This window comes from Lactuca sativa, chromosome 3 (genome assembly GCF_002870075.4).
Source record: "Lactuca sativa cultivar Salinas chromosome 3, Lsat_Salinas_v11, whole genome shotgun sequence".
Classification (NCBI taxonomy): Eukaryota; Viridiplantae; Streptophyta; class Magnoliopsida; order Asterales; family Asteraceae; genus Lactuca; species Lactuca sativa.
The window spans coordinates 312,510,495-312,525,429 of record NC_056625.2 but is presented as its reverse complement, the minus strand read 5'-3'; the positions used below and the strand labels follow the sequence as shown (position 1 = coordinate 312,525,429).

General features: G+C 30.5%; 1 protein-coding gene across 2 annotated transcripts; it reads right to left on the bottom strand.

Moving 5' to 3' along the window:
* Positions 1-6,338: 6,338 nt before the first annotated feature.
* LOC111920237 (U-box domain-containing protein 33) lies at positions 6,339-13,586 on the bottom strand. Of its 2 annotated transcripts, none has more exons than XM_023915823.3 (9): positions 12,719-13,586; positions 12,417-12,538; positions 12,016-12,137; positions 11,829-11,933; positions 11,322-11,742; positions 11,088-11,228; positions 9,051-9,590; positions 6,989-7,741; positions 6,339-6,714 (listed from the first exon to the last, which is right to left on the bottom strand). In XM_023915823.3, the coding sequence occupies exons 1-9, from the start codon at positions 12,969-12,971 to the stop codon at positions 6,532-6,534; spliced, it is 2,640 nt and encodes an 879-aa protein (XP_023771591.1). In that variant the 5' UTR covers positions 12,972-13,586; the 3' UTR covers positions 6,339-6,531. The 2 variants fall into 2 exon arrangements, with proteins under 2 accessions (XP_023771591.1, XP_023771592.1); XM_023915824.3 differs by having other exon boundaries at positions 11,088-11,225.
* Positions 13,587-14,935: the final 1,349 nt, after the last annotated feature.

Genomic DNA, 14,935 nt, shown 5'->3' with positions numbered 1-14,935 from the left:
TTGTTTTTAATGGAGAGTAATGAACACGAATTGAGAGATCTATATAGTATATTGATCCAGACTATACATGTTTTAATGTAGATATAAGTATTGATATCAATTTTTATGTGTTAATTATGTTGGTTGCTTCCAAGTCCCTAATACTCTCTCCGTCTCAAAATTATTGTCCACCTTACTATTTTAGTTTGTCCCAAAATTATTGTCCACTACCAAAAGTAAATATACATTTTTACCATATTACCCCTAACATTTAATAAAGTAAACTTGAATAATTACAAATGCATATTTCCCATTAGTTTTAGAAAAGGGCAAGGGGGTCATTTTACTCAAAAAGACAAAACTAATGATTGTTTTTCTTAATCTATGTATTTTATGTTTGTGGACAATAATTTTGGAACGGAGGGAGTAAAACATATGTCTATCTTTTCAATGTTCTCAATTAAACATAGTTATGCATATTCTTAATGGTAGTGATGTCAATTTTTTTTTTTTAGTTTTGTTAGTAGTAAGTCTCTTAACACAATACAATTGTTAATCATGTTATGAAAAGTCGTATTAATCGATTTTCAGGGAAAATTATTATGGTGACAATGGGTCTTTCGGCGCTAGGAGTAACTAGATTTGTAATTTATTACATATGTCATTGAATCATATTCCTTCTTACAATGGGCATGTAGAAGGGGGTGATTTTAGGGATAAAGGTAAGGTTGTTGATTTTTCTGCAACACTTGATGTTGATAAATCTTCAAATGATAAGGCAAACTAATATTGTTGATTAATGATGGTAATATAATTTCACATGGAGACCTAGTTGAACAATTCCAGAGCTTTACCGGATTTGTTGAGGATGAGACTAAATCTAAAAAGAAGAAACTAAGACCCAACAAGTTTGAAAACCTCGACATGAAAAATATCGTTATTATTTTTCAGATTCTAAAAAAATACAAATTACTCATTTGGAATGCATGAACCCTTACCGTTTACGAATTATCACAATAAAAATGTAAAAGTGTTGTAGCCCAAAATTATTCTTGAAATGTAAAGCTATTTCAACTATTCAAAAACAAAGAAGACATTAAGCTTAATTTGGGGTTCAAATGTGCTACTAAGGGCTTTCAAATAAGAATGATCAAAATTCCAGAAGACATGTTTGGAGTTGTTTGCCTTGTAAAAAATATAGTCGTTGCCAAATGATCGATCACACAAGTAGAAATTGCGACTCTTTGTATCGAGCATATTCAACAAAAACCAAATCATCAAGTAAGTCAAGTGTCAAAGATGAGGCTAAGTTTAATGTCTAAGTTAGTCGGAAAAAAAATGTCAAGAGTATGATATTATCGATCTAAAAAAACTCAGTCGTGTTTTCTGGCAACTATGTAAGTTCTAAAATTAAATTAAACATGTTCTTCGGTCAAACGTATTGTTTACATTACAACAAATAAAATTGTTCCAAACATACTCAAAAGCCAAAAAAAAAAAAAGGTAAATATGTTGTGTCCATCCATGCCCAACTATTACCTGATAGACCATGACGATATCGACAAGATGCCTTCTGAAAAAACCGCTTTGGCGCCCAGTTGGATGGGATAAAAGAAAGTCAGCTACATCGTCGGAGGATAAGCAAATGACATCAAATGACTTACATTATTTATGGTGGAAAATTGGTGAATACCTTCAACTACAAAAATATAACATAACATTGCTTTGAGACGTGAGCATTAGATGTTACTAATATGCAAATTCTTAAAATGTCAATCGATACCTCAAGACTATGTTATCCGTGAAAATGACGATTCGGGGAAAATATACAAAAAAAAATTATGTGTAGATTTTTATTTATGTAATGTCTTTTGCTTTTATTTTTTATTTATGTAATGTCTTTTGTTTTATTTATGTAATGTCGTTTTTTTTTAATGATTATTTTTATTTTAATTAAATATTATGTAATGTTTTTTAAAGATTATTTATATTAAATAGATAAATAGCTAGGTGAAATTTAACTTTCGATAGGTGCAATTTTCTTGGGTAAGTGATGTTGAGCAAATGACAAGCAACAAAACTTCATGGTGTTGGGCTGATGGATAGGGCTGAGCATGGGTCAGGTTTTGTCGATTTTATGGTAAAACCGAATCCAACCCATAAATTTCGGTTTCTGAGTTTAAGAACCCGTTGGGTTCGGTTTTAAGTCGATTTCGGTTTTTGAGTTTGTGGGTCGGTTTCATCGGTTTTGGGTTCAACCCATGGGTTTTGAGTTTTGGATTTAACCCGATGGGTTTTGGGTTGTAACTCATTTTTAGCAAATCTTTATGACTTAAAAAATAAAACAAAATTAACAACCTAGATTAAGAAAACCGAAAAATAAAAAACAATCACAACACCAAAGTCTAATGATGGGTACACTTCAAAGTCGGTTTTGGTTCGGTTTCGGTTTTTCAGTTGCAGTTTTGCTCACCCTTACCGATGGGTACACTTCAAAATCTAATGATTCACTTAACTTATATATTTAACTTTTAAAGTTTTATTAGTTCTGACATGTTATTTTATTTTCAAATTTTCTCAAATATTAAATATTAACTCGGAATTAATCATATGACATTTTTATCGTTTCTTATTTTTATAGTCATATACGTAATGTGGTGCGATGGGATGAAAATGAAATCTGAACTATAGATTTAGTAGTATTTATTTTAATTCCGTGTATTGTATGTAATATATTGATTTTATTAAGGTGTTGTTTATTTTTCTCTAAAAAACCACTTCTGATTATTTATTGCTGCGCCACACAACACTTGGTCATTCACAACTGTTTGTTTTTCAAAAGACTTATAACTTAAAAACCGTTGTGCGTGTATTGCGTGGCGCAACACTAAACCATCTGCTTCAAACATTTTCACACTTTACTTTAACTTATTACAGCAGTCTGCAAACGTTAAAAACAAACAAACTTTTTATTAAATGTTGCAGCCGTTTGGTCTACGTCTCTGTTACAGAGGGTTGCAGAGGTGGTCCGTAGACTTCAACATTTTTGCTTCGAAAAAACAAACAACACTTAAATATTATTGCTAAGTAACTTTATATTTTATAAATATCAAGGTTGTAAAAATCGTTCGGCGGTAGCTAGGCGGTCGACTGGTGATAAACGATTAATCGGACTAGGCGGGGATTAATCGGAAATTAATCAAGGACCCTTAATTATTAATAAAATTATTTAAAAAATTAATATTTCCTAAAAAACTAAGTATTTGAAAATTTAAAAATTTAAAATTTTGAAATTAGTTTAATATTTTAAAATTTGAAAGCTTAAAATTTTGGTGTAATATTTGAAAATTAAAAAAATTTGAATTTTTTAAAAAATTCCCGCCTATGACCGCCGAGACCGCCAAGACTGACTTTGACTGATTTTGACCAATTTCCGCCAAGCACCCTAATCGTAATCGATTTATGGCCGCCAAATGATTAATCGCCGATTAATCGGCCGCTAAGGCCGATTTCTACAACACTGATAAATATTTCATTTGCTTTAAAATAACAAATTATATAAGAGAGCTTTATAAAATATGTCACAAAGATGAGAGTATATTAGTTAAATTTTACAAAAATGATCAATAAGTGTAAAAGGTTTAAGTTACTAACATTTTTAAAAAGTTTGTGGAAATGATGTGACAAAAAGAAAAAACATACATGAGCTCGATGATTTGAGATGCCTAAATTGAGAGGATGACCAAAAATAAAGTGGGAAGACATGAAATCTTACCATACAATTTGTTATATAGGTAGGTAAATGTTCTTGTTCATCATGAATATCAACAGTATAATGGTATTTGTCAATTTGATATGAAGGAACATATTTTTTTCGAAAAACATGACTTCATATAGAAAGGGTTACAGATTGTGGTGTAGCATAGGTCATTGTTTAGGTCGTGTGTAATATTTGTATAGTTTATTATTCTCTGTCTTGTCTTGGTACTCATTAAATATTTTTATGCGTTGTGTGTATTTATTTGTCGCTAATGTTGTTTTTTACTACTTTATTCAACATGCATATGCAAAGATGTCATTCTAATGCAAGTGAAACAGAGTCCCTTTACCTCCGTAAGGGTAAAGGTATGCCTAACTTCTACCTCTCATACTCCATTTTGAATGAGAAAATGACTTATAAGGGTAAGAAAGTTTTATAAACGTTCAAAAAAAACCATTGAAGTTTTAGTTGTTCAAAAAATAACATTTAACTATAGGCGTCGTACAAAAAATACCAACGAAGTTTATCTTTTGTTCAAATCTAACCCAGTGGTAACCGGATCTCCAGGTGAACGGATGAGTTGGCAAAAGTAATGCTTAGTTGGCATATTTAGGTAGTGTGTTGCACATCTACTCGGCATTAAATGAAAATTACATATTATAAATCGATTTAGGGCATCAAGTGGATGGTCATGCGTCTCCTCTCCTCTTGACAATTGATTTTCTGTAAATCGTTCAAATCCAGCTCAAATAAATTGATTTGGGGCATCAGGTGGTCATATGGCTCCACTCCTCTTTGAATCTGTTTATTATTATGCAAGAAAGAGCAAAGGAAGTACAATCATTAATGAGAAAAATAATGAAATTACTTGCATGGCTATAAGTTCCTGCTTTCTTTCTTTTTGTCTTGAAAGGAATTAACAGAAAATGAATTTATGTAAACAAGCTAAGAAAGAATTTATGTAAACAAGTTATGAAATGATCTTTTCATTTAAAACAATGTTACCTTGAATCTAAAGGAATCACAACAGAGGGGCAATTTGGTCACAGTTAAAGGAATCACAACAGAGGGGCTGTTACAATTGAGTGTAGGGACTGTTTTGGAGGGTTTTGAGTGCAGGTCATGTTTTGATGCTGTTACAATGGAATGCCATTTAGATTCTTTATTAACCTCTTTTTGTTGGTTAATAAAGTTTGCTGCTAAAAATGACAAAGTTTAGTCCCTGCAATTGAAGATTTGTTGTTGGAAATGCCAGTATTATTTACTGTTACCTTGAATCTTTGTAGACGTTTAGTTATTTTTTTACTATTTATAGCAGCAAAATGTAACAAATTTGACATATTTCCAGCAGTAAATAGTCTTAAAAAGCAATAAAATTGTCAAAATGGCATTCAATTTTAAGCTGAATCACAATTCAGATGGGGTCAAACCTGTTAAATAGTATATACGGGCATTTTAGTCAAAAACTATTACATCGTTAATTTTTTACCAAAAAAAAAAGTATATAGGGGCATTTTGGACAAAATCTCTTAAAATCAATATTTTTTTTTATCAAAAATATAGTATGGGTTGTATATTTTACAAAACAAACCATTATTTCATTATATATGATTATTTAGAGAATATTAATATAGTTATATGTACTTTTGTTGCCCAAATTACTTCAGCACCACTTTGCAAAGTACACTAACAAGAATTATATAAATGTTTGTGGATTAGTTGCACACAACAACAAACGGATTTTGTATATTTTACAAAACAAAACATTATTTCATTATAGCTTTAAAAAATTGTCAATTTGTGACACTGCAATTCAAATTTTGGTCATTTAGAGAGTTGCCCCACTTCTTTTCTTATTAGTTGATATGTAGTGAGAAATTGGTATTAGCTTTTGTATAGAAGTGTCATATTTTTCTAGGACATGGGGTGTTTTTAATAATAAAAAATATGTATACATGGGCAGTTTGGTCACAATCAAGGGCAAATTCGTCTTTGTGCACGAGCATGTAAATGGTCTTGGATACTAACAGTTTCTAAACAACACCTTAATTGACTGGTAAAATCAGTCAATTCTAACAAAAAAAAACTATATACAGGGGCAATTTGGTCATAAAAAAGATGTATGTGTGATTAGCCCAAAGCAGGAGCAGATTCGTCCACTGTTAAAATCAGTCAATTTAAACAAAAATAACTGGGGCAGAAACGAACCCTAGAGAGGGTTCTGTGTTGACTCCCTCCTGATTTTGAGAAAAAACGCTGAGAAAATGGATCTTCCCTTGCAATTAATCCACGGAAGACTAAAAAAGGATGTCATGTCATTTATAGATTTGACAAAATGATAAACTTGGTTGGTGTTTTTTATACAAATATATAGTTAGATGGTGTTTTTTAAACAAACAATACTTTGATGGTCTTTTTTAAACGTTTTAAAAATTTTCTTACCCATATAAGTCATTTTCCCCTTTTATCACCCAATTAATAGGGTGTTTTTTTTATGTACTTGATTTAACTGTCCTAGCTTGTTGGAATAATAACTTTAAAAAAAAAAAGGTAAACCACTCACTCACTGACTCACATAACATGGATTTCAAAAAAAACGTGGATAACAAAATATATGCATTCTCTAATAAAGTTTTACTATATCCGAGAACTACAACACTGCAAATATAAACCAACCGTGTTTAACACAATCAAGGTAACACAATGGATAGAATCAATAAATTTTTACCATTTCCATATATACATATATGTATTATAATTTATATATATCGCATTCAACGGGTCATTCTCATTCATGATTGTTGGAGCCATTCCTGAATGGCAGACCTCAGGGCGTGATTAGGTACAAGGTTGGAGTTGACCAGGTCAAGGTTGGTCATGGGTGAGGTGTTATGCCCGCTGTCTAACCATCCTTTTAAAGCTTCTGCTTCGTAAGTAAATCCATCCGCAGCAACCACCGGATCTTGCATGATTTCCTGTATAAGGGTAAAATTGTCATTTTCAACTATTATATTGCTCACAGAGTTCAGACACTTGGTTCAACGCAATATCATAAAGAAACAGCATTTGTTCAATGCTCTAATAGTATAAAGTATAAAGATGAACAAATAAATCAAACTATGCGGCTATTTCTTGCATTTAGCCCCCAAAAATCAATCCATGTTCATATAAATGAGTTGAAATTACCCCCAAAAGTAAGATAAGAGAAAGCAATTTTAAAAAAAAAAAAAAAAAAAAAAAAAAAAAAACCTGAAAGATTGGACAGATGAAGTAATGTGGAATCTGACATTGTCCATCAGAACCAAATCGAAACGAAGACAATCCACACGACACCCTCATCGGTTCAAGCACTCTCCATGCCTCAGACGCAAGATCCGGTCTATTCTCACGAACACTATCACAACAATTCATCGCTAACAAAGCCAACTGTTGAGCTTGCACAAATGGCCAATCGCCAGCTGTCGGATCCAAAACACTTTTCAAATTCTCTTTATTCATCGCATACTGCACTTCCTTCCTCAACCCCAAAGCCGGTTTCCCCGTCAACAGCCTCAAAAGTATAACACCAAAAGAATACGTATCTGATTTCGAAGTCAACTCTCCGGTCGAAAGAAACTCCGGATCCATATACACGAAAGTCCCCTTCGGATCTGTTCTGCAACATAGCGATGTGTTGTTGGATGTTAATTCGTTTTCTGAAAGGACGCGACAGATTCCGAAATCACTTAGTTTTGTGACGAGGTTTTGATCGAGGAGGAGATTAGCGGGTTTTAGATCGCCGTGAACGACGCCGCATGAATGGAGGAAGATGAGAACGGAGCATAACTCGGCGGCGATTCGGATTCGTGTCTGCCATGATAACGGCGGAGTGTTGTTTTTGCATGTGAGTCGATCTTCTAAGCTTCCTCCTGAGAGATACTCGTAGATGATTATCCATGCGTCTGGACATGCTCCGATCAGGGTTACCAGATTTGGGTGCCTCAGTTTGCTCAAAACGCTAACCTGAATAATAACACAAGACATCATTATTAAAAATCAGGGCCTAATCGGAAAAAGCGGTAATATTTTTTTTATTATTATTTTATTGCCACAACTTTTTCGCAGAATTATCATTCTAATTCTAACCCTCTTAACGAGTTTTATGTTTTATGGTTAAGTTAATATGATTAACTTCTTTACAAAATCAGTCCTAAAACATTCAAATTTGGTTCCTAGGTATGCAAAAAATTACAACACATGGTTTTTTACTTTATTTTTCATTTTTTATATACTTTATTTATTTTTGGTTTTTTTTTATAAAAATATATATATTTTTTATTTCTTTTTTATATATTTTATTTATTTTCATTTTTTAACTTTTTTTTTCAACAATTTGATTTTTTTTTTATCTTTTTACCTTTTGTTTTCTATTTTTTTCTTATTTTTAGTTATTTATGGTTTTTCTAATGTTTTTATTTACTTTGATTCAAGTAAACGAACTTGAATTTAATATAAATTACTATAACAAGTTTTTTTTATAAAGAACGACTATTATTATTATTATTTTTTTAGTCTATTATGAAATTGAAAAAAATTATCTTGAATTTAATCTATTGATATCACATAGAGAAATTTGATTTAATTTGCAAGTTATATAACACATTGAAACACTAATTCTCAGTAAACAAACTATTTGTTTTTAATTTTCATTTTTTCGTAATAAGATGAAAAAAAATAAAATATAATATGAAACGAAATATGAAAAAAACCTAAAAAAAAAAAACTCTAATATACTTTATATATACACTAAAAAATAGAAAACAAAAGGTTAAAAGGTTAAAAAAAATTGTTGAAAAATAAAGTTAAAAAATGAAAATAAATAAAGTATATATATAAAAAGAAAATAAAAAATGTACATATATTTATAAAAAACTGAAAATAAATAAAGTATACAAAAAACGAAAAATAAAGTTAAAAAACCATGTGATGTAATTTTTTGCAAACCTCCGAGACTAAATTTGAACTTTTTAAAACTGATTTTGCAAAAAAATTAATCAACTTAACCATGAAACTTCGTTAAGTGGGCTAGAATGATAATTCTACGAGAAAATTATGGCCATAGCAATAATAAAAAAAAATATTAGGGTTTTCTCCAATTATACGCTTTTATAATATTAGTCCTAAAAATTACCCTCCGTAAAATACAATTTTGGTCCCTCTACTTTACCCAAAATTACAAGTTAGGTCTAAGTTTTTAAATCTGTCACGTTAAAATTTCAATTTCAAATCGTATATAAGTTATAAGCAAGAAAAGGGCAAAACCGTCATTTACCTCTTGTTGAAATTCTGAAGGTCCTTGCAAGCTATGAGAATGCAACATTTTAATAGCCACTTCAGTATGCCTGAGTGACACCCTAAAAATACTTCCATACCCACCTTCACCAATCTTCAAAGACTGATCAAAATTACACGTGGCATCTTTAATTTCTTCAAAAGAAAACTCGGTATAAAACTGATGACTCATCGCATTTGAACTCGACCCTTCATCTCGTCTTTCCTTCTCTTTCATTTCCTCTAAAAGCCTAAGTGCATCATCACATTCCACTTGTAATTCATCGCGTTCCTTTTTGTAGTTTTTCAAAAGGTCAACAGCTGAGAACATTTTTTGCTCAAGTTCGTTGACCGTTTGGTCAATGTCTGCGATTTGACTTTCGAGATGTGATTTTTGTTGGAGTGCAATTTGGAGTTCTTGTGACACTTCGTTTAGTTCCCTTTTGATGTTTTCGTGTTCTTCTTTGGTTTTTTCAAGTGATTCGTTGATTTCGTGTCGGAGTTTTTGTTCGTTCGCATATAAGGCTTCTGATGCTTTGACCTGTAAGATTTACAATCTTACTGATGTATTTTTAAAGTTAAAGAAATTAAATATCCTCCTACTTTTTGTTCCTACATATCCTCCTACCCAATTAAATGGTGGCATGTGTAACATTTAATGCTCATTTAATGTGATATTTTAGAATACTAATATGACACATGTCATCATTTAAATGGGTAGGATGATTAGTAAGATCAAAAGGTAGGAGGATATTTAATTTCTTTCAAAGTTATGTTATTGAAGTGTACTGTGATTATAAGACAATTCACATCAATACAATCTTTCAACAGATCAACACCTATTTTTTACTTTTTAACAAATATATCAATTATCTGTGCGAAAAACAAATCAATATGCTCTTATTAAATAAACAATGATGCCATTTTATGTGAGTATTTTATCAATTACTTGTATTAGGTCAAAGTCAAAGTTTTTCGTGTTTATGTATTTTTCCTTTTATTAATCTATATGTCTGCTTTTAATATTATTGTATTTGTTTTATAATGTAGAACTTCTAAAAAAAATACAAATTAAATTTTATTTAATATACAAATATATTTATATAATAACCAATTATAACGTATTATATTAAAAAACCATTATGTTATTTTTATGTCTATTAAAATCATTATATTTTCTGATTTTTGTTACATATAGATTTTTTTTTTATAAATACATACCTAAAATCTACTCTAATAAATCAAGGTTTTTTTGCCACTTGTCACACTCTCATTCAATTTGCCAAATGTCATTTTGTGATTATTTTTGAATTAATTTTTATTCCAAATGTCATTTTATGGTTTTTCTAATTTATTAATTTACATAATATTTAAATGCAATAATAAATGCATATTAATTTCCTTAATGAACTTTCCTTTTAATTTCAAATTTACTAAATTAAAGCTTCATTAATTTCATTTATTTATTTATCTAAATTATTTGTTTAAATTTAGAAAAGAAAACACTTTAATTTTTATAATTCAATATTTTTTTTATTTTTCTTATAAATTCAAACTTTTCAAATGTTTAGAACTTTTTATTTAGTTTTTTATTTTAAATAAACCCATGTGATACATAAGTCTCATACCTAGTGTTTTAATAGGTATCCTAACAAAATAAGTTGCGTAACCAACGAAGAACTAAAAAAGTTACGTGACATTATTAATTTTCAAAAACATTAATTGTTATTCCAATACCATTTTGACAGAAACTGTAATGTCATTAATTTCTAGAAACTGTAATTTCTATTCCAAATAAGCTTTTATAATTTAAATCAATAATGTCATATAATCTTTTTAACTCCATGTAGGTAGGCTATGCAACCGGTTTTCTTGGGTTATCCAAAGCATTAATTTAATCAAATTCAATAATAGACACAAAAATAACATAATGGTTTTCTAGCATATGTTGGGTTTTTCTAGGGTTTTCCTTTTAAATTAATTAAACATAAGAACGTAACAAAAAATGATAATGGTTTTTCAATTGTATAGTTTTTACCCTTCGTTTAGCCTCAATGGCAGCTTTTTCTGCTTTTCTACGCCTTAAAGACTCTTCAAATGCATCTCGTTTTGAATTATCTGCTTCAGCCATTGCTTGTACAAGTTGATCATAAAGCTCATCATTCACACCTCTTTCCTGCTATACATAGTTTCATGTATAAACTCTTCATTAATATAAACATATTTCATCATGCAAAATACTTTCATAAAAAGAGGGTATCATAACACATACCAAAACACTTGGAGGTGAAGTATGGCGAATATCAATATCCTCCTTGAAACCATACTCCAATTCAATTTCACCACTTTCAATTATTGCATAAGGCTCCACCACTTCACTGGAACATGTAGACAATCGAGACCCTGTTGAAGGACTTCGACTTCTCTGTGAAATCCCACTCCATTCATCGGATGTTCTTCCTACACTTACCCTACTTGAAGAAATTAACTCAACATTAAAATTTGGTGAGGTTTTAATCCCACGGTTGTCGGACATGGCTCTATGGTAGTCTCGCATTGGACTATTCAGGGGTAATCCTGTAATTTCACTAACGGATCTTGACCTCAAGGAACTCGGTCCGGAATTAGAGGTTGTGTTTGGTTGCAGTGATAGAGATGAAAGGGAAACATTAACTCCATCTACCCTTCCTTGTCTACATTCATATGAGTAGTATTGTTAGTTGATTGCTTCTTTTTTACTTGATTCAAAAAGAATGACACATAAAGAGTAATATAATACCTAGTGAAAATGATGTTTCCTTTGCATATAAACTGAATCTGACATGAAGCAGCTGCTTGTAAACGTACATAGATGGCTTTCTTGGACTTTAAGTCAACCATTTTCCTATATTATTATCGAAGGTGTAATAGTAAGCATAAAAATGTAATATTGATTTAAGATCAAAAGCTTTTATTTTAAAACTTGCCTTGAAAAATGCTTGTCTGCAGCTGCCCCCATGACAAGCCTTCTGACATTGTGATCGATTATGAATTCAACAATACCTTTCTCAATAGAATCGTTATCAACATCATACAACTCTGCAGTCACCTAATTTAATTTAAAGATTCGAGATCACATAAAGTAGGGTTAAAAACGTAATTTAAAGATTCAAGACTCATTTGTTACACACGATAATGTCAATAGGACAAAAGTTGCAATTTTTTGTGGGGATAGGATAGGAACTCGATTTTAATCTCTTGTTTGTGCAAAAGACGTGTGTACCCTCCTCATTCGCATTGAAAATAGCCTTAGAAAGCTTGTGTCCAGTCCAGTGTAACAAAAGCAGTTTGAAAGAAGATGAAAGTATATAATAGTAAATAGTATTACCCCTGCATTCTGACATATTTGATTATATTCATCAAGAAGTTGACGCATATTTTGCTTCTCTTTCTCATGGTATGATGAGACTTGATGTGCTTCCAGTTGGTTTATTCGAAATTTTGTGCCCACTGCAAATTAGAATATACATTAAAAATTGTGTACCAAAACTGCCCTTAAAATTTTTATAAACAAACTTATCAATCTAATAGCATGAATCAAACAATAACAAAACTATTTGAATTCCATGATTGATTAAGGCACAAGAAAGAAAGAAACAATTCAATAGGGGAAAAGAAAAAGGAGATTACTAATGGGGATCTTGTCTGCAGGTTGATGAACATGAAGGATGCATATCTGTCTGCCTCCTGAATTGCGTAGTGCCCATAGCAGAGTTGACTGACTCTCTTTCAAATCTTTCCCCACTGCCACATAAATTCTATCTTCAACTTCTCTAGGAGTAGGAGGTGTTTCTGCAACGATTTCATGCCTACTTCCCATCAAATCGGAGGTGTCAACAACAGGATACCTTATCTGATTCATTCTTTGTGCGCCCACAGCCATCTGGAACAATTCCAAAACCTAAATGTGTGTTTTTGTGTGTTCTTCAACACAATCGAACTCCTGATCGATTGAATCCAAGAGAAAAACGCTGACACACTTTTTCCCCCTAATAATTCTACTTACATATACATGTATCTATCTTCTTCAACCGAAAATCAAACGCTATTGCAATTATGAACAGGAGAAATCAAATTATGGAAGGGAAACACTCGGGACACTTTCAATTTCTCTCAATTTACTATATACACCACATGTACAGATGAAAACGCTCCGACACTGTAAAGTAAAATCATACACGAAGGAACTGAAACCCCCAAGTTCATCACATATGAAAAACCTAAATTGAAGACGAAGTTGTGATGTCTACAGAGAAATGAATTTTAAAAAAGAGAACTCCAGAAGACTATAGAGAATGTAAGACATTGAAATTTGACACCTTATGTTAACGAACCATTGCAAAAAATGTAATCGATGTTATCGAAAAGGATTTCGGAAAGTGATAATGACTATATCATGAAAAGGGATAACTTGTTTAGTTGTTTTGAGCTATATACATTCTTTGACTAAGAATAAGATAGCTATACATACATACATGCATGTATGTATACTATTGAAAATTATGTTGAATTTTCAAGTGATTTACAGGTGCAATTTCATGGACCTCTCTCTCTCTCTCTCTCTCTCTCTCTCTCTCTCTCTCTCTCTCTCTCTCTCTCTCTCTCTCTCTCGGTTTATGATTAAGAAGATATCATATTGCAAAATGGTCCTTGGACTATTTCTAACATGCATTTTGTACTTTTCATTTTTTATTTTTTGTATTTTCTGTCCTTCAAACGACAATTTATTGTTAATATGTTTTTTTGAACATATATGGATTTTATACAGAAATAAAAGAATAAAATCATCATCATGTTCATACTAAAATAAGTTTAAAAAATTCGAACATTCCAGTTTCTCATGTATGATAAAACCTAAGAAACAAACTTCTCTAATAATGATTTTATATTCAAAAAATTAGCATATCTATTAATTTTTATATTCAAAAAATTAGCATATCTATTAATTAATTTAATGGAAGATGGGTTATGGGTAACCACACGCTAACCCACCATGTACTTTATTACGTTTTATGATATGATCTCTTATTTATTTATATTAGTTACAAAAGTGAACCATACACTTTTGTAATTTATCATTCATTTTGTCATTTTACCTTTGGATTCTCATTAATAATAGTATTATATACTATAATACTATGTGTGTGTGTTTATTCAAAGGGTAACCAAAATACTGATACGACTAGCATGTATGATCTTTCCTTTTATATATATATATATATATATATATATATATATATATATATATATATATATATATATATATATATATATATATATATATATATAGAGAGAGAGAGAGAGAGAGAGAGAGTTAGGTTCAAATGTTTTCACTTTCTATTGTGTGCATGTATGATTGATTCTGTACCAATCATTTTAGTTATTTTAAGAAAGTAATTAATACATATTAAATGTTGAAGATGTATTTAATATCCATTATATCTTCAACATGTAATATGCATTAATTACTTTCTTAAGATAATTAAAATGATTGGTCCAAAATCAATCATAATGCACACAATAGATAGTGAAAACAAAATAACCTAACCATATATATATATATATATATATATATATATATTAAAAATCCAGGATTAATTAACTGGTGTAGCAATTATTTATATTTTTAGTTAAGTTTAGTAACAATGTATTTTCTTTGTAAAATAGATCACTAAACAATGTGTTACCGACCAGAGATAATCTTGATAGTGGTGAATGAATGTTTCTTCTATAAAAAGAAGAGTTTGAGCATTTTATCTATCCGATGTGAAATGGTTCATAATGTTTATGGAGCAGTTGGTAGATGGGTAAATATAGATATGATGGTTCTCACAAATGTTGATGTTT